Below are 24,499 nucleotides of genomic sequence, written 5' to 3'. Positions count from 1 at the left end.
AGAAGTGTTCTCCAATGATCTGGGTGGTGATTACATGGGTGACACATGTAAGAATTTAGGAAACTGTAGTCTTAACATTCATGCACCTCACACACTTTATGTATGTTATACCTCAAGAAAAAAGGAAAAAGATTGAACGCAGCTTTACGTAAAGTGCTTGGAAGGCAGTGGACATTGACAGTCCAAATCCTGAATTAATTTGCTGCCTTTCTTAGTTCCAAATCCTTTTGTATATTACTTCAAATGTTTAAGGCAAACCTCTTACTTTTGCAAATCCTTGTTATATACACCCTTTTCTTCTTTTTAAAAAAATTTTAATGTTTATTTATATTTGAGAGGGAGAGAGAGGAGGAGGAGGAGGAGGGGCAGAGAGAGAGAGGGAGACACAGAATCTGAAGCAGGCTCCAGACTCTGAGCTGTCAGCATGGCTTGAACTCACAAGCTGTGAGATCATGACCTGAGCTGAAGTCAGACAGTTAACCAACTGAGCCACCCAGGGGCCCTACACCCTTTTCTTCTTACCGCTCAGCTAGAAGTTGGTTGATTGTCAGATAGGCCCACAACTTCTTGGTGAAATCAGGATCTGCATGCTTGTCCTTTGCTAGAAATTTCTCCAGGTCATCCATTTCGGCCAGAGTTTCCAAGACTAATTCCGTGTTAGCCTGGACGATGGAAGATTCCATTGAAAAACATCAGGGGAACAGAACTATAGTTAATCAATCCACATTTTTCATACCTACTGAGCGTGAATCAAGGCGTGACGTAACTTCAAGGGGAATGCAGAATAATTCAAAAGAGCACAAGAGCAGAAGTAAGTGCAAACGTTCAAGGTTTGGGGTGGAAAGGTAAGGATTTACAGAATGGTTTGAGGACAATGGCATAGATATTGTCATGCCTCCCCTTGCAATTATTGCTTTTACTCTATGTGCAACATTCTTGAAATGCAAAATATTAGCCTGTTAATATACAAGACAGACTGTATCGAGGGAGCCAATTCGTATTTTTATAAATAAGTAGATAAACAGAAGTACCGAGGTGGCTGTGATGATGCTTTGTAGCTGCTCGGCTTTCTCGGGGTCAAATTTTCCTGCCACCACAATCTCCGAGCCTCCGAAATAGTTATGGAAACTGTTCTGAGTGACATCCGATACTGACGTGTGGGGATAGTTGAACTGGACATTCCGGAGCAGTGGGGTAGAGACCTGGTTGTAGAATTTCTACAATCCATAAAGAACAGAGAAATCGTTATTTTTCTACCACCTCGCAAGTCTAAAGCATTTTTCTCTGAGATGCCTCAAAGGCTTAGCTCATATCTCTTAATTTGTTCTCATGGGATTTCTGTGGGAAGCCATAGGACAAGAAAAACTCACAATTATCAGATGAATTCATATGGAGAAAATAAAAAATCATTAAAACTATTACCCTTGACTTAAGAGCCCAGCATTTTTAAAAACTTTTGTAACCAGTGTATATAACTCATAAATACATCTAATAAGAGAAGTCAGCTGGGTTGATATTCCCAAATTGCCCCTTATCTCTTTCCTGTCCTCAACTTTAAATTAAGAAAAAATTTTTAATGTTTATTTATTTTTGAGAGACAGAGAGAGACAGGAGGAAGGGCAGAGGGAGATGGAGACAGAATCCAAAGCAGGATCCAGACCCTGAGCTGTCAGCACAGAGCCCAACGTGGGGCTCGAACCCACGAACCATGAGATCATGACCTGAGCCAAAGTGGTACGCTTAACCGAATGAGCCACCCAGGTGCCCCACCTCTCCCCAACTTTAAATGTGGTGGCTGCCATTGACACATGGTACCTTGTACTGACAGAGGGTGGGGTAAAGACATCTTTTTCTTATCCATTTAGTCAAGATAAACAAGTAACTTATCTCCTTTATATTTAAGGAAATTTCCAGGCTGTAGTTTGATCTGTGTTGTGTTATAAAAAGTTGACACTGAGATGCCAGTGTACTTTAAAGGGAAAACCATGGCCTTGAAGATGAGGCGGACGATCCATTTAGCAGGATGCGAGAGCCCAGGAGCAGCGATAATGCCTCACTGAGACTTACTTAGGGGGTGGGGAGGCATGTGCCCAGCCCCCCACCCCTGTCCCCCACCTCCCCCTCCCGCCTCACTCTCAGTGTGGATATACGTGCAGGGTGGGCTGCATGAGAGGGCACTCGGTTCTGATTCTCACAGCTGAGCAAGGCTGACATGATGACAGTGTGGGCTTAAACTCAGCAGTCTTCTTTTAGACAGCAGGTATGGCTAGTTGAATGATTTGGGGTGAAGGATGGCAAAGAAACAGAAAGAAAGTTACTTTGAGTTGGGAAGACGTGTCCTGGTTTCCGTAAATCCTTTGAGCAATTCCACGGTTTTCGTTGGAGAGTCTCTTCAAAAAATCATAGTCAACGTCAAACCCTATCCCCAAACTGAACAAGGAGATATTGTCTCGTATGCTCTGCTTCACGTTTTTCTGAATTTTTGACAATTTTAGTTCACCTAAAGTTGATGGTGACAGAAAGGAAAAGAACGAGGGGGCCACGTTATTATAATGGTTTTGAAAAAAAATCCACAGAGGGAGGTAGAGCTAAATTTTTGTCAATTCAAATATATTTTTTAAGTTGATTCATTTTTGAGAGACAGAATGTGAGCAGAGAGACAGGGAGACGTAGAATCTGAAGCAGGCTCCAGGCTCTGTGCTGTCAGCCTAGCACCTAACACGGGGCTTGAACTCACAATTCATGAGATCATGACCCGAGCTGAAGTTGGATGCTTAACCAACTGAGCCACCCAGGAGCCCCTAATTTTTGTCAAATTAAAAGTGCACTTACCTTTTGACCCAGAGACTCAGCTTCTAGGAATTTTTCTTATGGCTGCACTCACACAAATGGAAATGCAGTCTGGGCCATCATATATAGGAACATTATTGGGAATAGCACCGTATTGTAAACAAACGTACGCCAGTAAGGGAGGTCCTTCCGATGATGATACTAAGCAGTTATTAGAAAGAGCAAGGCCACTTTTATGTATTTCTTTTGAATGATCTCAAAGATGCATTTTTAAAGGGGAAAAAAACAACGTAAAGATTGGTATATGTAGGGTGTGTTTTCATATACACATGCGTGTATGTGTGTGTATATATATTGACATTTAAGTGTGTATATATGTGTATGTAATCTACAGATAGGCACAGAGTATCTCTGGAAAGATACACAAGAAATTGGTGACCAAAGACTCTCCAGGGACAAGAACTGGATAGTTAAGGGATAGAAGTGAGGAACAGACTTAGTTTTTTACCATGTTTCCTTTTCTTCCTTATGATTTTATTCTCACATTCAATTTTATTTTTTATTTTTTTTCAAGGATTTATTTTTTTTTAAAGTAATCTCTACACCCAACATGGGGCTTGAACTCACGACCCTGAGATCAAGATTTGGGTGCTCCACTGACTGAGCCAGCCAGGTGCCCGTCCAACTGAATGCTAAAAGTAATCTGATCCGAGAGGGAGGAAATACTACATAACGGCTCCCCTTCTAGTACCAGTATTAGTAAAATGGTTGCTTTTCATCCTTCTAGAACTCCAGTTGCCATTCTCCTGACTGGCCACTCATCTTCCTTCCATTGCCCACACGTCAGACTGTAACACAATCTAGCATGTACCTTCCTTGTATTTGTCAGCGCAGAGACACAACTAAAGCAGGTAAAACTGACGGCACCTGATAGAAGCCAGGAGGCATTGGGCCATTTTGTGGAGAAGAAGGTCGATGTGCAGGATGTATCAGAAAGGAGCAATTTCTCCAGTTGCCACGGTGGCTGGGGGAATGTGGAGAGCAGTAGTGCATGTCATTACAGGCTCCCGAGGTGTGCTGGAGACTTGGGGACGGAGACGCATTGCACACACTTGCACACACTGTCTCACACACCAGAGGTGTGCAACAGCAGGCTACGATGAGCCCCATTCAAGTATCCCCCACATGGTGCAGGCGAAGCCTGAGCTTTCAAGAGCATCGCCAAAAAATGTCTGGGACTGGGTTTCAGCACGGTGAGCGCTTCCGGGTCAAAAGAAGCCTCTTGTTAGAAAGCTTGGGGCTAGAATGGTATAGACACTCAGGCAAGTGCTGTTAGATTTCCCGTTTTAAGCAAATCACGTTCCCGAGAAACAAGAGTAAAATATTTGTCACTAGAAAAGTGACATGCTACTTGCCTACTGTTGGGTCACCGTCAGAAACCAGAATGATCAGAGAGACTGATTCAGGATCCAGCATTCCCAAATTGTTGGCTTCATTCAGGATAAAGATGGCCCGTAGCAGCGCCTCGTTGATATTTGTTCCTGTTAGAGTAACGTTATGTGCGGTTCTGTTATGTACTCTTGCTCTGTGCAAAACGATCACATCCTGGGTTCAGGTTCATCTGTCTCACAATCACTCATGTGTAATTTATTCAGCACCCAGATCCTTCAATTACTTTCCAAGTGACACAAATTTCCCCCAGGCTGGTCAAGATTCCCCAGTGGAGTCAAGTATTCACTTCGTACAAACTACTCCCTTAAAGATGAATTCGACTTTTCAAAGCACCCATCTGTCGCTTTGTTAAACACCAGACTGAAGGTACCTAAGTCAGCCTTACTGACATGCTGGGACACTGGTCTGTGGACAGTTGCATTTTATGCTATGACAGTCATATGAAGGCTGGTGTCTTTTGCTGACACCCCTTTCTGAGAAGGATTGAAATGGCTACAGAGCTGTGTGGAACGGGTTTTGCCTTCTACCTTCACACGAACTCAGTACTCATCGTGTAATGATAAGTGTCTGATTTAAGGCAGGCCATTGGGGGTGGTCTCTGCAGACCACTGTGATAGGAAAGGATACTTTCTAAGTGAATGAAGTTTTGAGCCCTATGAAGGTTTCTTAGTGGGCTCTTGGCTAAAGTCACTCACCACCACTAGGTTGGATTTTCTCAATGTACTTCTTAGCATCTGCAACCTGTGTTTTAGTTGCTGAGACCAAATCGTTTCTCCAGGTTCGAACATTGTGGTTGAAGTCAACTACAGAGAACTGATCTTCAGCTCTTAGGTCATCCAATATGGTCTTCATGGCTTCCACTGTCTGTTTTCAACAAAGAATGAAGAGGGGTCTCATTACATAAGCTTGAAGCCCAAGAAGAACTGAGGAAGACCAAGAATTCATCCCAATCGTATTGCAAGTACCAACTCAAGCTGTAATTCTTCCAGAAAACCTCTTAAATCCATCTCAGTCAACACCGATTTGTCTCTCACTTACCCTGAATGTGTATTGTCAGCATTTCGATGCTTAAACTTTTACTGGTTTATTTTGTTACACACAACCATTTTGACTAGACTCACTTTTAGTGAAGAATCACAAAGTTCAGGTACCCTCTTAGGAGTACCTGCAAATTAAATGTATATTCCAAGCCCAGCTACTCACCCTCTCTCTTAAATGACCATTTCTCATCTCCCTTCTCTTCAAATTACTAACACCTCCCTCTTCCTGTCTCAGTTTATGACCTGGATTACAATTTCCCTGAGAAATTAAAGCAATTAGAAGAAGACTTCCGTAAACTTCCACCACCACAAGATCGTACCTATTAGCATTTGTACCCACACATTTTTCTTCTTGGCAGATAATATAGGAAAACAAGTACTATTTCTATCGAATGTAAATCCCTCCACTGGTGAACTAGCTTTCATTCTCTCTTATCTACTGGAGGACACGGCTCTAGCAATGGACCTACATTCAAAATTTCCCTCTCTCGTTGCATTTCCATAAACATAAGAGCATGTTGTTATTTCTCATCCCTTTAAAAATCCCTTCTCAGTTTCCCTCTGCAATAAAATTCCTCAAAAGATTTTCCTAAACATACTACTTCCAAATCTTCTCTTCCTATTTTCTTGCAAACCCACTCCATTCAGATTGTCGCCCATATCACTCCAGTAAAAGTGCCCTCATCAAGGGGCGCCCGGGTGGCTCATTTGGTTGGGCATCTGACTCTTGGTTTTGTGTCAGGTCATGATCTCATGGTTCATAAGTTTGAGCCCCGCCCCCCCCTTCAGGCTCTGAGCTGACAGCACAGAGCCTACTTGCAATTCTCTCTCGCCCTCTGTCCCTGCCTTTCCCTCGCTCGCTCTATTTCTCTCAAAATAAATAAATAAAATAAAATAATTGCTTGCATCAAGGTCACAGTGACTTTCAGATTGCCACATTCAATGGACTATTCTCACTTCTCATCAGATTCAATCTATGAGCAGCACTTGAACCAACTGATCACACCACCTTCCTTCATTCGACTTCCTCATTATCTTCCAGAACCTCAGACTCCTTTGGTTTTCTCTTCCTCTCATTGGTTGCCTTTCTTTAGTCTTCTTTGATGGTTCCTCCTCTTCTCCCCAAATTCTTACTATGGGAATATCCTAGGGTTCAGTTCACTCTCGGTTTTCTTCTCTATCTACACTGAACTTCTCAGTCAGTCTCATTGCTGTTGCAAATACCTTGCACATACCAGTGAGTCCTGATTATACATCTGATCTCTCTCATTTTTTAAACAATTTTTTAATGTTTATTTTATTTTCGAGAGAGACAGACAGACAGACCGAGTAGGAGACAGGCAGAGAGAGAGGGAGACACAGAATCTGAAGCAGGCTCCAGGTTTTGAGCTGTCAGCACAGAACCTGATGCGGGGCTCGAACCCATGAACCATGATGTCATGACCTGAGTTGAAGTTGGAAGCTCAACCAACTGAGCCACCCAGGCGCCCCAGTCGATTTCTTATGCTTGAAATCCAGACTTGCATAGTCAATAGCATCATTGACATGTCTGCTTGGATGCTTAATAGGCATCTCAAACATCACAAATCCCAAACTGAACCCCCAGTGTTCCCCACAAAGTCTCACTCCGCCCATCTTCTCCAACTGCTCAGGCTAAGAGCTCGGAGCATCTTGGAGTCCTCTTTTCTTCTCACACCTCACAGCTTTAGTAAATTCTGTTTATTCTACATTCCAAAAAGATTCCAGAATCCAGTGGCTCCTTGCCATATCCACTACGGCCACTCAGGTCCACTCCACCATCATCTCTTGCCTGGATTATTGCAATAGCTGCTTTCCTGGCCTCCCGGTTCCCACCCTCACTTCCACGCCAGTCTGTTATCAACATAGTGGCCACGGATATGCTTTAAAGCATGTCAGATCATGTCATTCCTTCACCTTAACCCCCCAGCAGCTCACCATTTCTCTCAAAGATGGGGCCAGTGTTCTCATAGTGACCTAATGGGCTTCATGCGATCTGCCCGGTCCCTCCCTTCTTTTTTTTTTTTTTTTTTTTTTTTTTTTTTTTTTNTTTTTTAATGTTTTATTTATTTCTAGGAGAGAGAGAGACAGCGTGAGCAGGGGAGGGTCAGAGAGAGAGGGAGTCACAGACTGTGAAACAGGCTCCAGGCTCTGGGCTGGCAGTCAGCACAGAGCCTGCAGCGGGACTCAAACCCACGAACTGCAAGATCATGACCTAAGTGAAAGTTGGACGCTTAACTGACTAAGCCACCCAGGCGCCCCCCGGTCCCTCCCTTTTTGAAGCTCGTCTCCCTTGTCCTCTCCCTCCTCCTCCCTGCTGGGCTGCTCTCTGCTCTTTGAACACTTGGCACACTTCTGACTCAGAGCCCTTGCCCTGGCTGTCCCTGCCACATATGACCAACTGCCCCCAGAGAGCTGTGTGCCTCTCTCCACACCTTCTAAGCGTTTCCTCAAGCTCTTCTAAATGGAAGCAGCTATTTAGATGACAAAACTATTTAAAATTTTAATCACCTACAAGTGGTTCTCCTGATTCCTAATACACTCCCCTTTAAGATAAAAAAAGAAGGGGAGCCTGGGTAGCTCAGTTGGTTAAGTGTCTGACTTCTCAGGTCATGATCTTGCAGCTCGTGGGTTTGAGTCCTGTGTCTGGCTCTGTGCTGACAGCTCAGAGTCTGAAGCCTGCTTTAGATTCTGTGTCTCCCTCTCTCTCTGCCCCTCCTCCCTTTGCTCTCTCTCTGTCTCTGTCTCTCTCTCAAAAATAAATAATCATTTTAAAAAATTTCCTTGTTGGCTCTATAGAACCTCATCTGTATCATTTAGCACAGGATTAGCCCTTATTGAACTCCAGCCTGGAAGACATGAGACAGAGAATGGCCTCCCTCAAGGAACTGCTGTGTAATTAGAAAAGATGCGCTTATAAGGATCAATGAACAATGGCACGGTGTTGAAGTAGAATGTTATGCAGAAGAACAAGAGTGACACACAAGAGTGATCAGTGCGAGAAGAAACCAAGATGAAATATTTTCAGAATGGTGAGTTGTGAGACACATGTCTGTTGTTTACCAGCCATCGTGTCTGTGGTGCTTTGTCAGGGACACCCAAGGGGACCGAGGCGATGCCTGATGGAACAGGTGCGTTGAATGACTGCAGTGTTGGGAGGCGACCAAGGAAGGCAGGGAGTCCCACGCACCACTGCCAACAAGGGGGATACTTACTTGTTTCATTTTTACTCCCCACATCGAGCCGCTAACGTCAATGACAAAGAGGATGTTTTTGGGAATTGGGTCCAGGTTGTCAGGAGCGAAAAAGTGGACAAAATACCCATTAAATACCTGGAAAACAGAACCCGGTGTTTAGCGTGTAGGAAGACTGGGGGTTGAGAGACTAAGAGAGAAGAGGCGTGGAAGCATGCTGGTCGTAGAGGAGAGAACAGAGGCTTGGAGGCCACCCGTGTCTCTCCCTTCCCCTTCCTTCTCTCCCCCATTCTTTCCCCGTGAGGGTAGTTTAACCCCCAGTGCATTTCCACCACTCCCCTCCATCCACCCAGTCTTCACGGACAGCCTGTGTCCCAGGCACCCTGCTGGCCAGCTGGGAAGCAGGCAGTCTCTGCTCTCACGGGGCTCGTAGGCTGGCCGAGGATACAAACAAGTAAAGAGGCAAAAACATCAAGTGCCATGTGCCACGATGAGGAAAATAAAGGGCTCAGAGAATGCCCAGCGGATGGGATCTTGCTCACATGGGGGAGTCTTTCCCAAGGGAATGGTACCTACACTGGTCTTGAGGATGAGTTTAGAGTTGGTCCGCCAGTGCAGGAGCTGGGCAGCGCTTAGGGGTAAGGTGTGAGTGGGGAGGAGAGTTCTAGACAAGGGTGAGGAAAATATAACACCCTACGGGCTCTTTAAGTGGTCCCGCACCACAAGAACTAGAGAATTCAGGAATTCAAGGAATTAGGGTAGAGAATCAGCAGGACAGATCATGAAGGACCTTTACTAGCACGCGGGGTGCCAGGTTTGGATTGTTCTTGAAGTTATTAGAAGGCCACTCCACCCAGATTCCTGGTCATTGTCTTTGTCTTCTACTGCAGGTTCTAACGCCCGCCTTCCCCAGTTCCTTTCCACTGCCCTTTGGTCGCTGCTATCGACAGTACGGTGGCTAGCTGTTGAGGGTGGAGCTATGGACACTTCTCGATGTCCCTGTGCTGGAGAGAAGCACAGGCTTTTGCTTACCCTCTGTGGGCTCTTACCTGAGCACAAGGGAAATATAGACATACACCTAAGACATGACGAAAGGGGAAAGGAAACTTGAGAAATCTCACAAGGAACATTGGCCCTGGAATTCACCAGTAGCCTGAGTCTTCCTCTTGGCTGTTCCATCCACCCAGCTCCATAACCTCCCAGCTTTTATGGACAGTTTAATTACAAAGGACCTTCAAAGGTTATCCAAAACTCCCATTCTGTGATTTTCTACTGTCCTTCATAGAAGGCCTAGAACTTTCCTGAGACAAGGACATGAAACTCAACGAGCCTCTATTTAGTTTTCTTGACATGAAAAGGTAATGCTTAGTAACGCTTAGGAAAATATGATTATAGTCCGATCTACACAACTCAACACTTGCCTTGGCAGCGAGGAGCCACCCAGAAGCCAGGGCGTTTGTTCAACAAGGAACAGTTGTTTGGCCTCAGCACAGTGCTTCTCCTAGACTGTTTTTACCCACCTCAAGTTCACCGGCTTTCTCTTCTCTGTTCACATCATACATCACCACCAGCTCACCATCTACTGCAGTCTCAGAGCAATTAGAGCACTTCCTTTGCTGCGCCACAGTGGGCCTGAAGGAAACATGTGCCTGCAAAGAATGGTGATGTCAGAGCCCAGGCCCTGTGCCTATCCCTCCCCAGAGGAGGGCTGACAACCGCACACAGGTAAAGAGGGATTGCCCGTGGCTTCATGGTCACCTTATACCCAGGAACCACTGATCGTCCCATTTCCAATGCAAGGGACAGTGCCGGGCATGTGAGGGGTATCTGTCAGCCTGTGGCGTTGTGGCCCAGGGTTTAGGACTTTTTAAGATCGTCAAAGAATGCCTCCCTTCCTCCCATCAGAGAGATGGCTACTAGCTTTGAGAATGAGTTTGTGAAAGTTTCTTAGAGGAATTGGACCCCTCCACTGTTGGTTATTATTGGTCATGAAGCAAAGAGAATTAAGCTGAGGATCTCTCACCATGACTAAGGAAGATCCACCATATATTGTGTGAAAGCTGTCTTTTGGCTAGTGGCCAAGCAGATGACTTGAGGGAGATGGGGTCCCAAAAGGGAAAGTCACTGGGCAAAACGCAATGAAACAGCTGGGAGTTGTGTTCTGTATACCCTGTGGAAGGCCCTAGATTTTCCCCAGGGATCTCTATTCCTTCCCAGAGTTCAACACCACCTGACCTCTTTTCTGCTCCCCAGATCTCAGGAAGGGAAAAGAACCCATGAGCCAGTAGTAGCCACTTAGATCCTTTGCAATAGGCAATACTCATGATACCTTCTGCTGTCCTTTAGACAGGACCGGAACGCCATCAAAATGGCCATCAAATGTGTCAGGAACATGAAGAAATTTTATTCCCTGAGGTTCAACAATCCACACGTCTACCTGGAGATAGGAAAGAAAATTACTCGAAGCATCAGAATACCTTTCAAGGCTTTGGGGCGCCTGGGTGGCTCAGTTGGTTGGGTGGCCGACTTCGGCTCAGGTCATGACCTCACGGTTTGTGTGTTCGAGCCCCGTGTCGGGCTCTGTGCTGACAGCTCGCTCAGAGCCTGAAGCCTGTTTCAGATTCTGTGTCTCCCTCTCTCTCTGACCCTCCCCTGCTCATGCTGTCTCTCTCTCTCAGAAATAAAACCTTAAAAAAATTGAAAACAAATATCTTTCAGGGCTTTTTGAGCAAAAAGTACAATTACTACATTCTCTGCTGTGTTTCTCATCTTCAGGTCTTCCCAGAGATAACCCAGCCCGTTCCCATGATCACTTCTGTGTGGTCCTTAACTTCCATGGGATACGATTCATCTCACCACCATCTCATGTGATGGGCAACTCAGTGCTTCCTTTCTAGTACATCCTTCCTCTGGGTTTAATGCCCCATCTCTATCCTATTCTATTTTGGGGGGTTGTTGTCGTTTATAAGAGTATTCATTTTGTTAAAGGGAAAAAAAAGAAAAGCCATTCCTTTTTTTTTTCCATTCTCTCTTCATTTATTTTATTTTATTTTATTTTTTTATGTTTCCATTTTGTTTTTTTTAATTTTTTAATTTTTTCTTTATTTTATTTTTTAGCTTTTTTTTTTTTTTTTACAAATAGTTTATTGTCAAATTAGTTTCCACATAACACTCAGTGCTCATCCCCAAAGTGCCCTCCTCCATGCCCATCCCCCCTCCCCCCCACATCCATCAGTCCTCAGTTTTTGTCAGCATTCAAGAGTCTCTCATGGTTTGCCTCTCTCCCTCTCCCCCACCATTTCCGCCCTTCTTCTCCCCCTTGTTCCTCAGTTAAGTTCCTCCTGATCCTCCTATACGTGCAAACATATGGTATCTGTCCTTCTCTGCCTGACTTATTTCGCTCAGCATAACACCCTCAAGGTCCATCCATGTTGCTACACATAGCCAGAAGAAAAGCCATTCCTAAATGATTCTGTAGTTACTTTATAGACCTGTCCTGGGCCTTTTCATTTCTTTTCTATCTACCTGCTTTGGGCAGAGCTAAGTAGAAGGAAATCCCTTGGGGTGATCGTTGGAAAAAACCTAATCATGGCTTCTATTTCTCTCTATAGACTCTACATGCTCCACTAAGCACTTCACTTGTATGAACTCATTTAACTCTTACCAATAATGTTACTATCTATTATCATTTTATTTGTTATTGCTCATTTTGTGGTTGAAGAAACAGATTCAGAGTGACCCCGTTCATAAGTGGCTGATCCAGTTATGGATATCCAGTTATCCAGTTATATAAGTGGCTTCAAACCCAGGGCCCATGCTCCTAATACTTTGTACACTGCTTCTTGACCTCCAATAGCTTCTGCTCCTTCTTTTCAGTAGCTATCGCCAAACTATTGTTAGCCCCATGCCACAGTAGCCTATTTGTTTTTCATGAGATTTCCTTTCTTTCACACGTACCCACTTAAATGTGAGGTCATCAGATAGAGTCATGTGCATATTGGTTCCCTTACTGCCTCTTCCTCATTTAGGATCATTTGCGCCAGTGATGAGCTATCTTCCTTTTGACGTACCTGGCTTTGGAATCATGTCAACATTTTCTCTGATTTCTTTTTCATCTGCTTTCACAAAGTCCTGGACACTTATCTAGGCAGAGCCAACATTTTCCTTCTTGGTGGTTACAAATTCCGGCATAAGATGTGAACTTAATTTGCCTCCAAGTCTCCCATTGGCTCCAGATTCTCTGTGTTGGTAAGGACTAGATCTACACAGAATCAGGTGGATCAGCCATCCTAGGTCAGTCTGATCCAGCCATTGCTGGTAGTTGATTAAGCAGCTCTTGGAGGACAGGGAGAAAATCAGGAATTTACAGAAAACTGGGGCCATTGCTTTCATTCTTCCATAAGATTCTGTGAACAGGTGTAGACTACTCAGGACAAAGTTCAGTCTCTCCATAAGAACATAAAAATGGCAGGAAGACCTTTCCCTGAGTGTCACAGAGGCTATTAGCAATCCTGTGCTTAATGACATAGGACCCCAAATTTAGTAGGACACCATGCATTTGGGGGTGTGCCTATGGCCCAGCTGGTTCAGCTGACAGGTTGGGACAAGTCCATGGTGGCTTTGAGTCACTTGCCATGTTTGTTGGCTTTTCTGTAAGGAATGCAGGAGTTGGAATAAAACGTTTCCCCCAAGATTTGATACACACAACTGGAGTTAAGAGTGGGGGTTAAAAAGGGATGTGTTCCTCACGATTCTTGTATTTCCGGTTGGGTAATGGTGATTAGAAACCTTTTCTGGATTAAGCACAAGGAGAAGATCTAATTTTATGATTTCTCCTTAATGTATCTTTGGATAAGATCAATCCTCTTTAGAAACTGAAATATTTCATAGACTATTATGGCTGGAAAGCACCTTAAAAATCATCTAGTCCAACCTCTCATTTCACAGATGACAAACTGAAGGCCAGGAAGCAGATTTGCCCAGATCCCACTGCTGTGAGTGCCAGCTCTGGACCAGAACCCGGAAAACTTGCCATTGGGTCTAACACCCTTGCTAACACCTGTCTTGTTTTAAAAACAAAGAATTCCTAAGAGCATAGGGAATTTAAGGATGAACAAAAATTTCAGAAACATAAGATTTATGTGCTATGTGGTATGTGTGTTCAGAATCATTATCTTCATGGAATCAAATTCAAATTCTTCGACTGATAGCATAGAATGTGGTTTTAGATGCAGTTAGACATAGTCCCAAGTCTTAATGGTTTCTCAGCTCTGTTTCCTTAGGCAAGTTATTTATATATACCTGTACATCAGGGCTAATGAGACCTACTTTATAACTTGTGGGGAGGAGTCAATGACATAGGAGTCAATTCTCCTATCATTAACTCAGTTACTGTTAATATTATTAACAACCTCAGTACTTGCGTCACTATAGGCAAGATGCTAATCATATCTATTTATCATGGATTCATAGCATTGAGCAAGAGAATGAGGGTGACGGGCATACATTCTCCATCACTCCTAAAAAAATAGCCAGGGTCACATGGTGAGTTGTGCCAGGACCATAAAGGATGCTGGGATGTAGCTCATAACCCACTCGCCAAGTCATGTGTCTTGACATGCAGCAGCATTTGCCAGAAGGAAGGGTATCTCATCCTAACTTTCACAAAGGCACCGTATGTGCCAGAAGGGACACTAAAAACACCTAGTGGTATATACCTCGATAGCAAGCTGGTGCCACATAGTGGTCATGAGAAGAAAGTGTGTTCTATTCGTCAGATACGCAACTTCCCAAATTAGAGCACAAATTTCGCCATGATCGAGTCATCCCTGGGAGTCTTCTCTGTCTGTGGGCAAGTCTGCTTCAATCTCCTGTCTGTCAAGTGAAGAGGCAGATTGGATTGTATGCTCCCCTGGGCTGCTTCGGGCTCTGCTCTGCCTCTTACACAAAACGTTCACGTGAAGTCACAAAGCTTCAAGCTCCCTTTTGGCAGTGTCTCGGGTTATAAGCCAACAGGTGAAGATGTCAGACAGTAAAGGTGAGTTCGTACTGGTAAGGCGGTGGGGGCGGGGGCAGAGGAAGATAACTAACTTCATTGAGTCCCTATTATTTGCCACCTATTCCTATAAATTATGTGGAAAATATGTTATATACTCTTCCTGCAGATGAAAACATGGGCACTCAAGATAACACGTCCCATGTGAGAAGGCTAGTGTCATGACTGAAGGGCACTCCTCCCGCGATAACCCCCAAAGACATGTCTACATCAAATCACTGGAAACTGTGCATGTTACCTCCTTTGGAAAGAGCATCTTCATAGATGGAGTTAAGATAAGGATCTTGAGATGAGATCCTCCTGTACTACTCAGTGGACTCTAAATCCAAGGACAAGTTTTCTTATAAGAAGAAAGCAGAGGGCGATTTGAGACACATAGGGGAGAACACGGCGTGACCACCAAGGCAGAGATTGGAGCGGTGTGGCTGGGAAGCCACAAGTCGAGGAGTCCCAGTGGCTATCACACACCAGGAGAAGCCAGGATTCTCCCTCCAAGCCTTTAGAAGGAAGGCCCTGCTAACACCTTGATTTCAGACTTCTGTCCTGAAAATAAATTTCGGTTGTTTCAAGCCAGCCAGATGCAGTCATTTGTGCTGGCCACCCCAGGAAACGAGCACAGCTCGTAAGGAGCTAGGCTGGCGCTGAAATCCACAAGGCAGTGTCCTGGGGGACCCCAGACCCATAAGCTTTTCAGGGCACCTCACTGTCTTCCTGAGCTAAATGCATCCAACATCCCCAAAGAGTGATGATCAGGAGAAAAGCACCCGTGGGGGATAGGACGCATAGCAGATGACGTCACCGCATACCCTGCACCTCCTGGCTCACCTCCAAGTGCTTGGCCAGTCGTCCCGGCTGCAGGTGGAGTCTGTGTTCATAGGACCCCAGCTTCCGCCACTTTACTTCCTGGTAATGAAGTTCAAATTGCACCTTTGCTCCGGGGAGGACGTTTACCTCGGTTTTGAAGTTTTCCATATCGAGAGCTCTGCTCCTGAAGGTTTAACATCCCAGACGTAAGTCACCACAGGCATGATGGAGAGCAAGACCCTGCATCTATGCAGAGGGCATCTAGGCTTTTCTGGGAAATCGTGCCTGCTCCAGTGTTCATGACAATGAACAGGAGGTACAATAGACATCACTGAAACTTCTGGGTAATTTTAATCCCACCTACAGCTTATTCTTCTCTCCTGCCTGATTGTTTTCTTCCAGAGATTCTTAAAGATTTGAGTCCTTTACAAGAAGCTCCTAGTTATCGATCCCTATTCCATGCCAGGAACTTGACCTGTGTCATTTCTAAAACAGCGACCCTGCAGGACGGATATCATTCCCCTCATTTCCCAGATGATAACAAATGAAGCTAATGGATTACTGGCCAACTGCTCAGGACCACACGGCTACTTAATTGTGGGGCCGAGACTCAAACCCAAACTCAGACGGTTCCAGAGACCGCATGCATTTCCTCTGTGGCATTTGAGACTTATTCCAGAGATCCTTTATGTTTGCGAAAGTTCCAGAAAGAAGAAATCTCTTATTGCATCAAATGGGATATGCACTCCCAGCGCAAGCCCTTACGTAAACACACACATTATCACGTGTACCGTGATCATTGATCGAGGTGTTTAGTTTTGAAGAGGAAACCGCAGGGTTGGCAAATGAGGATGGTGGGGGCCTTAGGATCGGCAGTGAATGATTTTTAATAATTAAATGGGATTGAGAGGGAGCAGCGTGGAGTGAGCCCGCCCTTACCTCACCAGCCCGGCCGTCTTGCCCTTCGCTCTCGCCTGAGAGTACAGCGCTCGGCCCACTGTCTTCTCTCTGATGGAACTTGTGAATGTCGTGCCATCTACAGTCCTAGAAAATGACAGGAGGCCACCGAGTTGTCCCAAGTAGCAGTGTTAGCCAAACAAACTAAGGACACACAATCCACCTTGGAGGATTTAGTGAATGGGGGCAATTACCGTTTCACACCTAGCGGTAACAAGGAGAGACACATCTGCCTACATCATGGCCAGGAGTCCCTTTGTCTGGGAGTGTGATTTAAGAGGCAGGTGCCCACCCTGAAAGCTTCCCTCGGGTGTCGCTGCGTGTGTTTAAAATTGCTCCCCATCTTCAAGTTTTGCCCTTCAGATTAAGCATTGTTCTCTTTGGGTAACCCTTTTGAATTACAAATGTGCCCACGAGAGGTGACTGAGAAATCACTGGTTATCTGGCTTACGTTCGTTCAGAAAATGATTCTTCTAATAGCCTGGGCACATCATGCTCTCCTGCAAGGGTGGAAAAGAGGAAGGAAGATGGAGGAAGGTGTGGGGGTCCCTTAGCGAATCTATGTTTACCCCTCTAACACCGCCCTTGAGGCCCTCTGGCTTCCTTTGCATCTTCGCCTCTACCCGCCTCTCTGTAAGTGACTGTCATCTAATCCGTACCAAGCAATGATTGGTCAGAGCCATCAAATTACAGGATTTCAGAAGTCAAATGGAGCCCACGGCACTCCCATGGACAAACAGTGCCCCTCACCAAGGAGGGGTTTAGAAGCGTGTGCAGAAGTCTTCTGTTGTTCTGATGACTGAAAGTACTATTGGCATTATGGGAGGCGACCCAGAACGCTAGACCTTCTGCAGGCGTGAGGGCCACTTTCTCGTCCCTGAAGCCACTGGCATGCTGGGTGAGGCACGCTTGAAGGCCAACTCTTCAGATACGAGAAATCAGAGCCAGAGGACAGGAACTTACTTGCTCAAGGTCACACAGTCAGTCAAAAGCAGTGCTAGAACTAGATCCACGTGTCCAGGTCTGCCCTGTTCCCATCAGTCCAGACTCAGGTTCAAGGACCCAAAAGTCTTTAAGAGCAAAGGAAGTAATCTCTAATGGGAGAATATTTGAAACCTTGGTAAAAGAAGCAGAAATATTTTGAACAGAGAGGAGGTCTCGGCAACTCATGGAATGGTGGTGCTAGAACTGGCCGGCTGCTCTGGTCTTCCAGAGTCACCTCTGAGTGGAGAGAGACCAAAGTAAATGTATATGTCACAGCTCTATCCTTTGTCACCTCAAATCTTCTATAAAATGAGATGGAAAAGAAAGAAAAGAATGAAGGAAAACGGAAAGAAGCAATGCCTAGAATAAATGCTGGTTAAGTGGGTGAAAAATAAAAACGTATTAGAAGAGTTTTAAATACAATTTTTCAGACGCAGTGTCATGTAATACCGCTATGTAAAAGCTCTTCCTTCTACATTTTTGATTTTAGAGCAGGCAGCCTAAAATTTAAAAAGTAAATAAATTTCTTGGGGCACCTGCATGGCTCAGTGGGCTAGGCGTCTGACTTCAGCTCAGATCATGATCTCATGGCTTGTTGAGTTCGGGCCCTGCGTCGGGCTCTGTATTGACAGCTCAGAGCCTGGAGCCTGCTTCAGATTCCGTGTCTCCCTCTCTCTCTGCCCCTCCTCTGCTCTCTCTCTCTCTCTCTCTTTCAGAAATAAACACTAAATATTTTTAAATAAATAAAAAAATTAAAAAAATAGATTTCTAAGCCATTTCAAAGGATACTAATTCAAGGGCGCCTGGGTGGCTCAGTCGGTTGGGCAGCTGACTTCGGCTCAGGTCATGATCTCACGGTTCGTGGATTCGAGCCCCGCATCAGGCTCTGTGCTGACAGCTAGCTCAGAGCCTGGAGCCTGCTTCAGATTCTGTGTCTCCCTCTCTCTCTGACCCTCCCCTGTACATGTTGTCTCTCCCAGAAATAAATTTAAAAAATATAAAAAATTCAAAGGATTCCAATTCAAAGTCACCTAACACCTCTTCCCCACCTACTTTGCCTTGTTTAGAAAATATGGTTAACACACTCTGCAGTTTTTAGAAGCCAACATGCATGGTATTTGAACACTTTATTTGTTCACAGGTATCGGTGATTTTGGTATATGAAAGACCAAAGCAGATGAGAAGTATCTCAATCAGTATCTTAGTAAAAAAAAAAAAAAAAATAGGCAGACTGTATACAGAGGACTGTGCTCTGTTCCGGGCACAGGACATGGGAAGAACATGGGCAGGTGGAACGCATTCTGGGGGTGGCCGCCTACGCGATCAGGGGTAGAAGCCACCCAATCACTTGGAAGAAGAAGAAAGGTTTAGCCTTCATAAATGAAGCCACCAGGCAGGACAAGATAACTGCGATTCATTTTAAAAAGCATTGGAGTGGTTGAGAAATATTTTTTATTATGGAAATCTTTAAACATACAAAAAATAGAACAGTATAAGAAACCTCCGTGACTCCATCCCCGAGTCACACCATTATCAGTCATCACTCAGCTGGTCTCACTTCACCTATACCCCTACTCGATTATTTCGAAGCCAATCTCAGACAGCATATCATTTCATCCTCCAACACTTCACTATGTATTTTGTAGAGAATTAGGAAAAAAAAAATTTTTGTGCTTGGAACCGAAGCCACTGGGTAGAAACGGAACAGATTTCAATTAAGTATGAGAAGTAATTCTAACAGACCTGTCAACCATTGAGTGGATTGCTCTGGGAGGTAGTGAGTTTATCATTAAGGAGATATTCAAGTCAAACCTGAATAAGCCATTTGTCCTCAGTGTAATAGAAGAATCCAATCACTGGACACATGATTGGATTTAATCAGTAGTTCTCATGTCTTTTCCTCATGGAGAAATAAATGACAGGTGACACGGAACTGCTCTGCACACGTATTTGGCTTCCTATAAGCCAGGGCAACTGCATATAGCCCTCCCCCCGCAAGAAAGTGCATTCAAATACAAGTAAGAATTGTTACCAGAGAGATAGCTTAGTTTGTTTTCCTTTATTAGGCATTAAAAGCAAACCCTTCACAAATTCTGATACTCTGAACAGAGACAAATTCTGAGGACCCAGCCCACTATGACTCTTCACATCCAGTGGGTCAACAGCTCTGAAAGTGAGAGCGACTGGAGCATTGGCCATTAAGGTCCATTCTAGCTATGAGGGGGTTTGATTCTATGAGTAGAGGGTATCCAGTTTCTAGTCTATATAGGAGTTACTCACATGGAAAAGTTGGAGATGAAGGCTCCTTTGGGAATCTGAACATCAAACACAACATTCTGAGGCTGTGGGGAGTTGTTCACCACTTTGGTCTGGATGACGGTGTTGGCCATACGAGAAGTAATAGTGGACTGGACTTTATAGCTATATAGAGTCACTTGATCAACATCGTCCTGTAATTGGTAAGAAAGCATAAGGGTACTCATGGGAAAATTATACAGAACGTATTTGTTAAGAGCACTACGTTCTATTATGAACAATCCTCAAGCGCTGTGAGGCCTATAACTCAGGTATTATTAGGCATTCTCCTAACTTTGACTATTCTCCAGGCAGAAGCCTGCCTTGTTTTAAGATCTCTTGCGATGCCTTTCAGCTCAATGAGACTATTAATAATGACGTTTAAAATGAGAAGGCAAGTAGAAAATGGTTGTGGGAAGCAAGGTTATGTCGAGAAAGTTCAAGAAATAACGTCAAATGCAGGACCCTAGCAGAGGAAAGGATACAGGATTGAGGGATTTTAGGGAACCCTGGCTGTGTCATCAGAGAGGGGCTCAGCCGAGGGTACGGTGGGGTGGAAGTGCCTGTGTGGTCCCCACACTGCCATCTGCCTTCTTCTGCCTTATCTGTTTCAGCGCTATCTTCTTCCACTTCTCTTCTCCTTCCCCCAATTAGAACAAAATACAAACTATAACACACTGATGGGTGTGAGCAGCAAATGGAGTATGAAGAGAGAGTGCTATGTGGATGCAGTGATTGGTCCAGGGCTCCGGACCTCCCTTCCCAATCCTTCTCTACAGATTTAAGGCAGCTCCAGTGTAAAAAATTCTAGCATGCCAGTGTGCTCAAAGGCAAGGTACTAAAAGCCCACATCTGTCAGGAGATGCCTGAGAACTGCCAAGCTTCTTCAGGACCATGGCAATGACGTGACCCATCATGAGATTTTGCTTGTTTCTCCAAAAGGATTTGCTTATTTCGATAGTAGAGGTCATCTGCCAGACTTCGTTAGCCAAGGTTAAGCCTTTCAACTCAGTAACAGGCAGCAAACCTCAAGCTTGTCCTTCCCACCCTTTCAGTGTATGCTTCTCGATGCCTGTTCAGAGCAGGAAGCCAACGTAAACCACTTCCTTTTGATGTTTTCTCGCCACAGGAAGGACTTCTTTGAACATCTCAGGGAATCGGGCCACTTCATGTTTGGGAGCTCTATCTCACAGTCTCTTCCCACCTCCAAAGCCGTTAGGTGTCATGTTTTAAGTTAAAACGGCTAAGCTGGAATGAATACGTATGCTTGGATGAAACCCATGGTGTTGGCAAAACTTGGGACAGTTGAGAGACACGACATTTTCAGCTCCTGGTGACATCTGTCCTGGCTATGTGTGCACTACACTCTCATGCTGGATTTCAGACACACTTCTAACCAGAATTGGGCAAGAGGCTATTTCGAAAGTCAGGTAAATGCTCTCAGGGATAGAGACAAAGGAGGCAACCGTATCGATCTCCAGATAATAGGTAACAGGAAAATCATTCAGGCATTAATTTTTAACAAAATCAAAGTAAACTCACCATCATTTCTCCAGATTCTCCAGAAATGCTTCTCTGTGAAAAGAAGTTAGATAATCATTCTTCAAAAGTGTGTTACTTATTACCTAGAGGACAAAAACTCCTTTCTCTCCATCAAAAAAATTTTTTTCTCTTCAATACTGATCTATAATTTATTCACTGGATCCGAGACATAAATGCCAAATATTCTCGAATACTATTTCTCCACTGGTGTTTCTCTGAACACATTTCTCAGCCACTTTGCGAGCACATCATTCTTTGATATAAACACATATTTTCAAGTGAAAATATTCAACCAAACACACGCTGAGTGGCCTATGTCACCTTTATCCTGTTTGACTTATTTTTTTGACTTAGTCGAATGGTAATCTGGACGCTGGGGCTCTGGTAATGCCATTCACAAGGTCTCTAAGTGTGTTGCCTTCCAGGCTCCCTGTTCCCCCGACTCCTTCTCATCCTTCAGACCTCAGCCTGGGAGCATTTTTGTCAGTCTAGCTCTCTCATGCCCACCCCCAAATCTGGGTAAGCTTCTTTTAATAAGTTTTCATGGTGGCTAAGTTCTTCCTTCCAAGGAAGACAGTGGGAACGCATGTCTGTCTCTTCCATTGGACTCAGCTACGTGAAGGTAGGGATTTCGAGGTACTTCGTCTTTGGGGTAGCCCTGGTGCCAAGAGCAGTGACTGGCATGTGAAAAGTCCTGTACTTCAACTGCCATGCTAGGGAGTTACCCACATGAAGATTGTCCTCTGGACACGGAAAGCTGAATGGGTTTAAAGCAAAGGGCGAACATCTAATGTCTGTTGAACTGCAATAGGATAAGTCAGGTGCTGGATATAAGGCTAGTTATGCTAATTTGGGATGAATGGAGCTTTAGGGGGGTGTCACGTGACATCATGAGGTCAACAGTTACCTTCTTCTGAACTTATTGAATGCAGTTCTCAGTGATGGGAAGAGGTTTTCTCTCTTGTGGTTAGATGGCATGAGAACTTGCCTGTGGGGTTTCAACACTACTGGTCTACCCAAACCCTGGACTTCTAGGGAGTCCAAAAGTCACACCCACACAAACTAAGCCATTGGTCAGCCTTGTGTGGTTTCCACGAAACAGCCCCCTTCTCAGCACACAGGCTCCATGTGGGAGAATCCACACCCTGGCTGGCCTTGCTGGACACTCACCCCTACGAATTAGAGGACTCACCTGTGCTATTGCTGGTGGCCTCTAGGATGCAGCCTTGGACATGGCTGCTCCCCAGGGCTGCAGTGACTGCCCCAGGAGCATGTGCGCTCCGTGGGAAGTGTCTGCTTCCCCCGGGAGAAGCAATGCCCTCCTCAGAGGAAATCTCTCCTTATGAGGGAGTAATATCATCCCAAAATCTTAACATTAGAAGGAAACACATAGCTATGCATCCTTTAAGGAACTAAGGTGACCATTGTGATAAAAAAACAAAAAAGCTCTGAGAAAATTTAGCGAAAAGCATCTTAATCTTTTCCCTCCTTCTTCAGTCGTTATCTCTTTCACTCGTTGTCCCTTTGAAGACTGAGCTTTACTGTACCTGAAACCTCCGCGTCTCTGGTACAAACTGAAATTTCCCTGGGGCCAGCTCCATGAAATCGCCATATTCTGCAAACTTAGAAAGGAATTTAGGATATTTATTTCTATTAATAAAAAAAAGATTTAGAACAAAGGAGGCTGCGAGGGACAGGCCTAAGGGCATCCGTTATGTTCTGCTATCTTATTTCCTATAAATCTGGGAAATCCCATTTTTTAACAAAATGACTTCTTTAATGTTTTTGTGTTTGCTAGTTATGTCTCAGAGGTGACTAAATGGGGGCTCTTATCCTCCAATTTGTTGGACGAATACATTCTTTCGTTTGCCAGAAGACGATGGTGCATTCCGGTGGGGGGTCACTGTAACCCAGTGATCAGGTGGGGTCTGGGGGAGGCATTGGTTGGATCTTGGCATCAGCAAATGTGCGAGTGGATAAATGCGGCCATAGGACTCCTCCAATTTAAAATGCCAGAAAGAAGTGACTGAAAAAGCACAAACACATTTGGATGTCTTGACTTTGATCCCTGGCTCCGTCAATGAGATTTCCAACACCCTCTGGTGGTTCTTAACGTGTTGGAAAATAAGACCGTTTCTAAGCAGACAGAGTGATTTTTTTCCCCCTGCAAATATGCCATCCTGTTCTTTGGCATTTTTGTGGGAAATCCACTCTGCAAAGCCTCTCCATCTCCTACGATATTCCCATAACACACGTCACTTTTCTGGCACCAGAATAACTCTTGCATGACTTTCAGAATGACTCAGTCCAAAACTTTCCTTCTGTTGGGGATGGCCAAGGATCCAAAGTGGAAGGCTTGAACTCTCTGGAAATAATTCCTGCAACCTGCCAGCCTACTGGCCATCTCCCCCACAACAGGAATATTTAAAATGTGCTCATTACAGGACTCATGGTTCACACAGGTATGAAAAACAATGGTGTTAATGACTTTCCTTATACTGATAGTGGTGTGGCATCCTTATCACAGCTAATAATTATTAAGTGCTTCCTAGTGCTTGCGTTGCTCTGGGTAGTTTACAGACGTCATTTAATTCTTCTAGCACCTTTGGGGTAGATCAAGGATCCCCATTTTTTAGATAAGGAGTAGGCAGCTGTGTTCTATAGATGTGGCACTCTGGGGACGCTCCATTGAATTTGACTTAATACTACTGCAAATCCCATGAATGCTTTCAAAGTAAGTATGAATTCCAGTCATTAGAACAGTGAACACTCCTACTCAGATGAATTTTATCATAAATTTCCTTTCCGCACAGACCACAGTCCTTGAATAGCAATGGCCACAGACTATCTACTGGGCAAATGGACAGGGCACCAGCAAGAGCTTTTCTGGAAGTACTTACTTCTGGAAGTCCACTGATGGGGATTTCGAAGCCTTGTGTTACAGAAATGAAGAAGCAGATGAGGAAGCATGTGAGTCGATTCATTTTGCTGGATGGCTTTGCCAAGCTCTCGGTGTGGAGTCTCGGGGGAGAACCCCACTCCTCGCTGAACCCGGTCCAAAGGAACAGCAGAAGAGTTCGTTTTTTAAAAGAAGAAAAGAGAAGAAGAAAGCTCTCAAACTTTGTTCCAAAACGGGACAAATATTTGTTCTGGAGTTCAAACTTGTGCTGTGGGGGTGGATCGGACACCCAGAGGTTATTCAAACAGCAAAGCCAGAGGTAGTCAGTGGGCTGTGAGGACAAGTCAGGGCCACACGTGTGTGCTTTCTTTGGTTTTTGCTGGTTTCTGTCCATCTCAGACACAGAGGGACCCACAGATGAGCATCACCCTCCATCATGGACCAGGTGGGGAACTATAGCAAGAAATAA

At 44.7% G+C, this 24,499-nt stretch overlaps 1 protein-coding gene across 1 annotated transcript in view; it reads right to left on the bottom strand.

The window, feature by feature from the left end:
• ITIH2 (inter-alpha-trypsin inhibitor heavy chain 2) overlaps nucleotides 1-24,191 on the bottom strand; it is a 34,868-nt gene extending 10,677 nt beyond the window's left edge. The window contains exons 1-14 of the mRNA XM_039216653.1: nucleotides 24,032-24,191; nucleotides 22,679-22,753; nucleotides 21,132-21,164; nucleotides 19,575-19,744; nucleotides 16,293-16,397; nucleotides 15,375-15,537; nucleotides 10,824-10,931; nucleotides 10,015-10,143; nucleotides 8,516-8,632; nucleotides 4,938-5,106; nucleotides 4,206-4,331; nucleotides 2,319-2,500; nucleotides 1,032-1,217; nucleotides 523-662 (exon numbers count right to left, since the gene is read on the bottom strand). Of these exons, the coding sequence (XP_039072584.1) occupies nucleotides 523-662; nucleotides 1,032-1,217; nucleotides 2,319-2,500; nucleotides 4,206-4,331; nucleotides 4,938-5,106; nucleotides 8,516-8,632; nucleotides 10,015-10,143; nucleotides 10,824-10,931; nucleotides 15,375-15,537; nucleotides 16,293-16,397; nucleotides 19,575-19,744; nucleotides 21,132-21,164; nucleotides 22,679-22,753; nucleotides 24,032-24,115 (1,787 nt within the window). The 5' untranslated portion in view covers nucleotides 24,116-24,191. The remainder of the gene's footprint in view (nucleotides 1-522; nucleotides 663-1,031; nucleotides 1,218-2,318; nucleotides 2,501-4,205; nucleotides 4,332-4,937; nucleotides 5,107-8,515; nucleotides 8,633-10,014; nucleotides 10,144-10,823; nucleotides 10,932-15,374; nucleotides 15,538-16,292; nucleotides 16,398-19,574; nucleotides 19,745-21,131; nucleotides 21,165-22,678; nucleotides 22,754-24,031) is intronic.
• Between the last annotated feature and the right edge of the window lie 308 nt (nucleotides 24,192-24,499).

The sequence above is a fragment of the Hyaena hyaena genome, unplaced genomic scaffold (genome assembly GCF_003009895.1).
Source record: "Hyaena hyaena isolate Hyena2069 unplaced genomic scaffold, ASM300989v1 scaffold_647, whole genome shotgun sequence".
Lineage (NCBI taxonomy): Eukaryota > Metazoa > Chordata > Mammalia > Carnivora > Hyaenidae > Hyaena > Hyaena hyaena.
The sequence above is the reverse complement of the archived record's forward strand: the minus strand, read 5'-3'. Positions and strand labels throughout refer to the sequence as shown.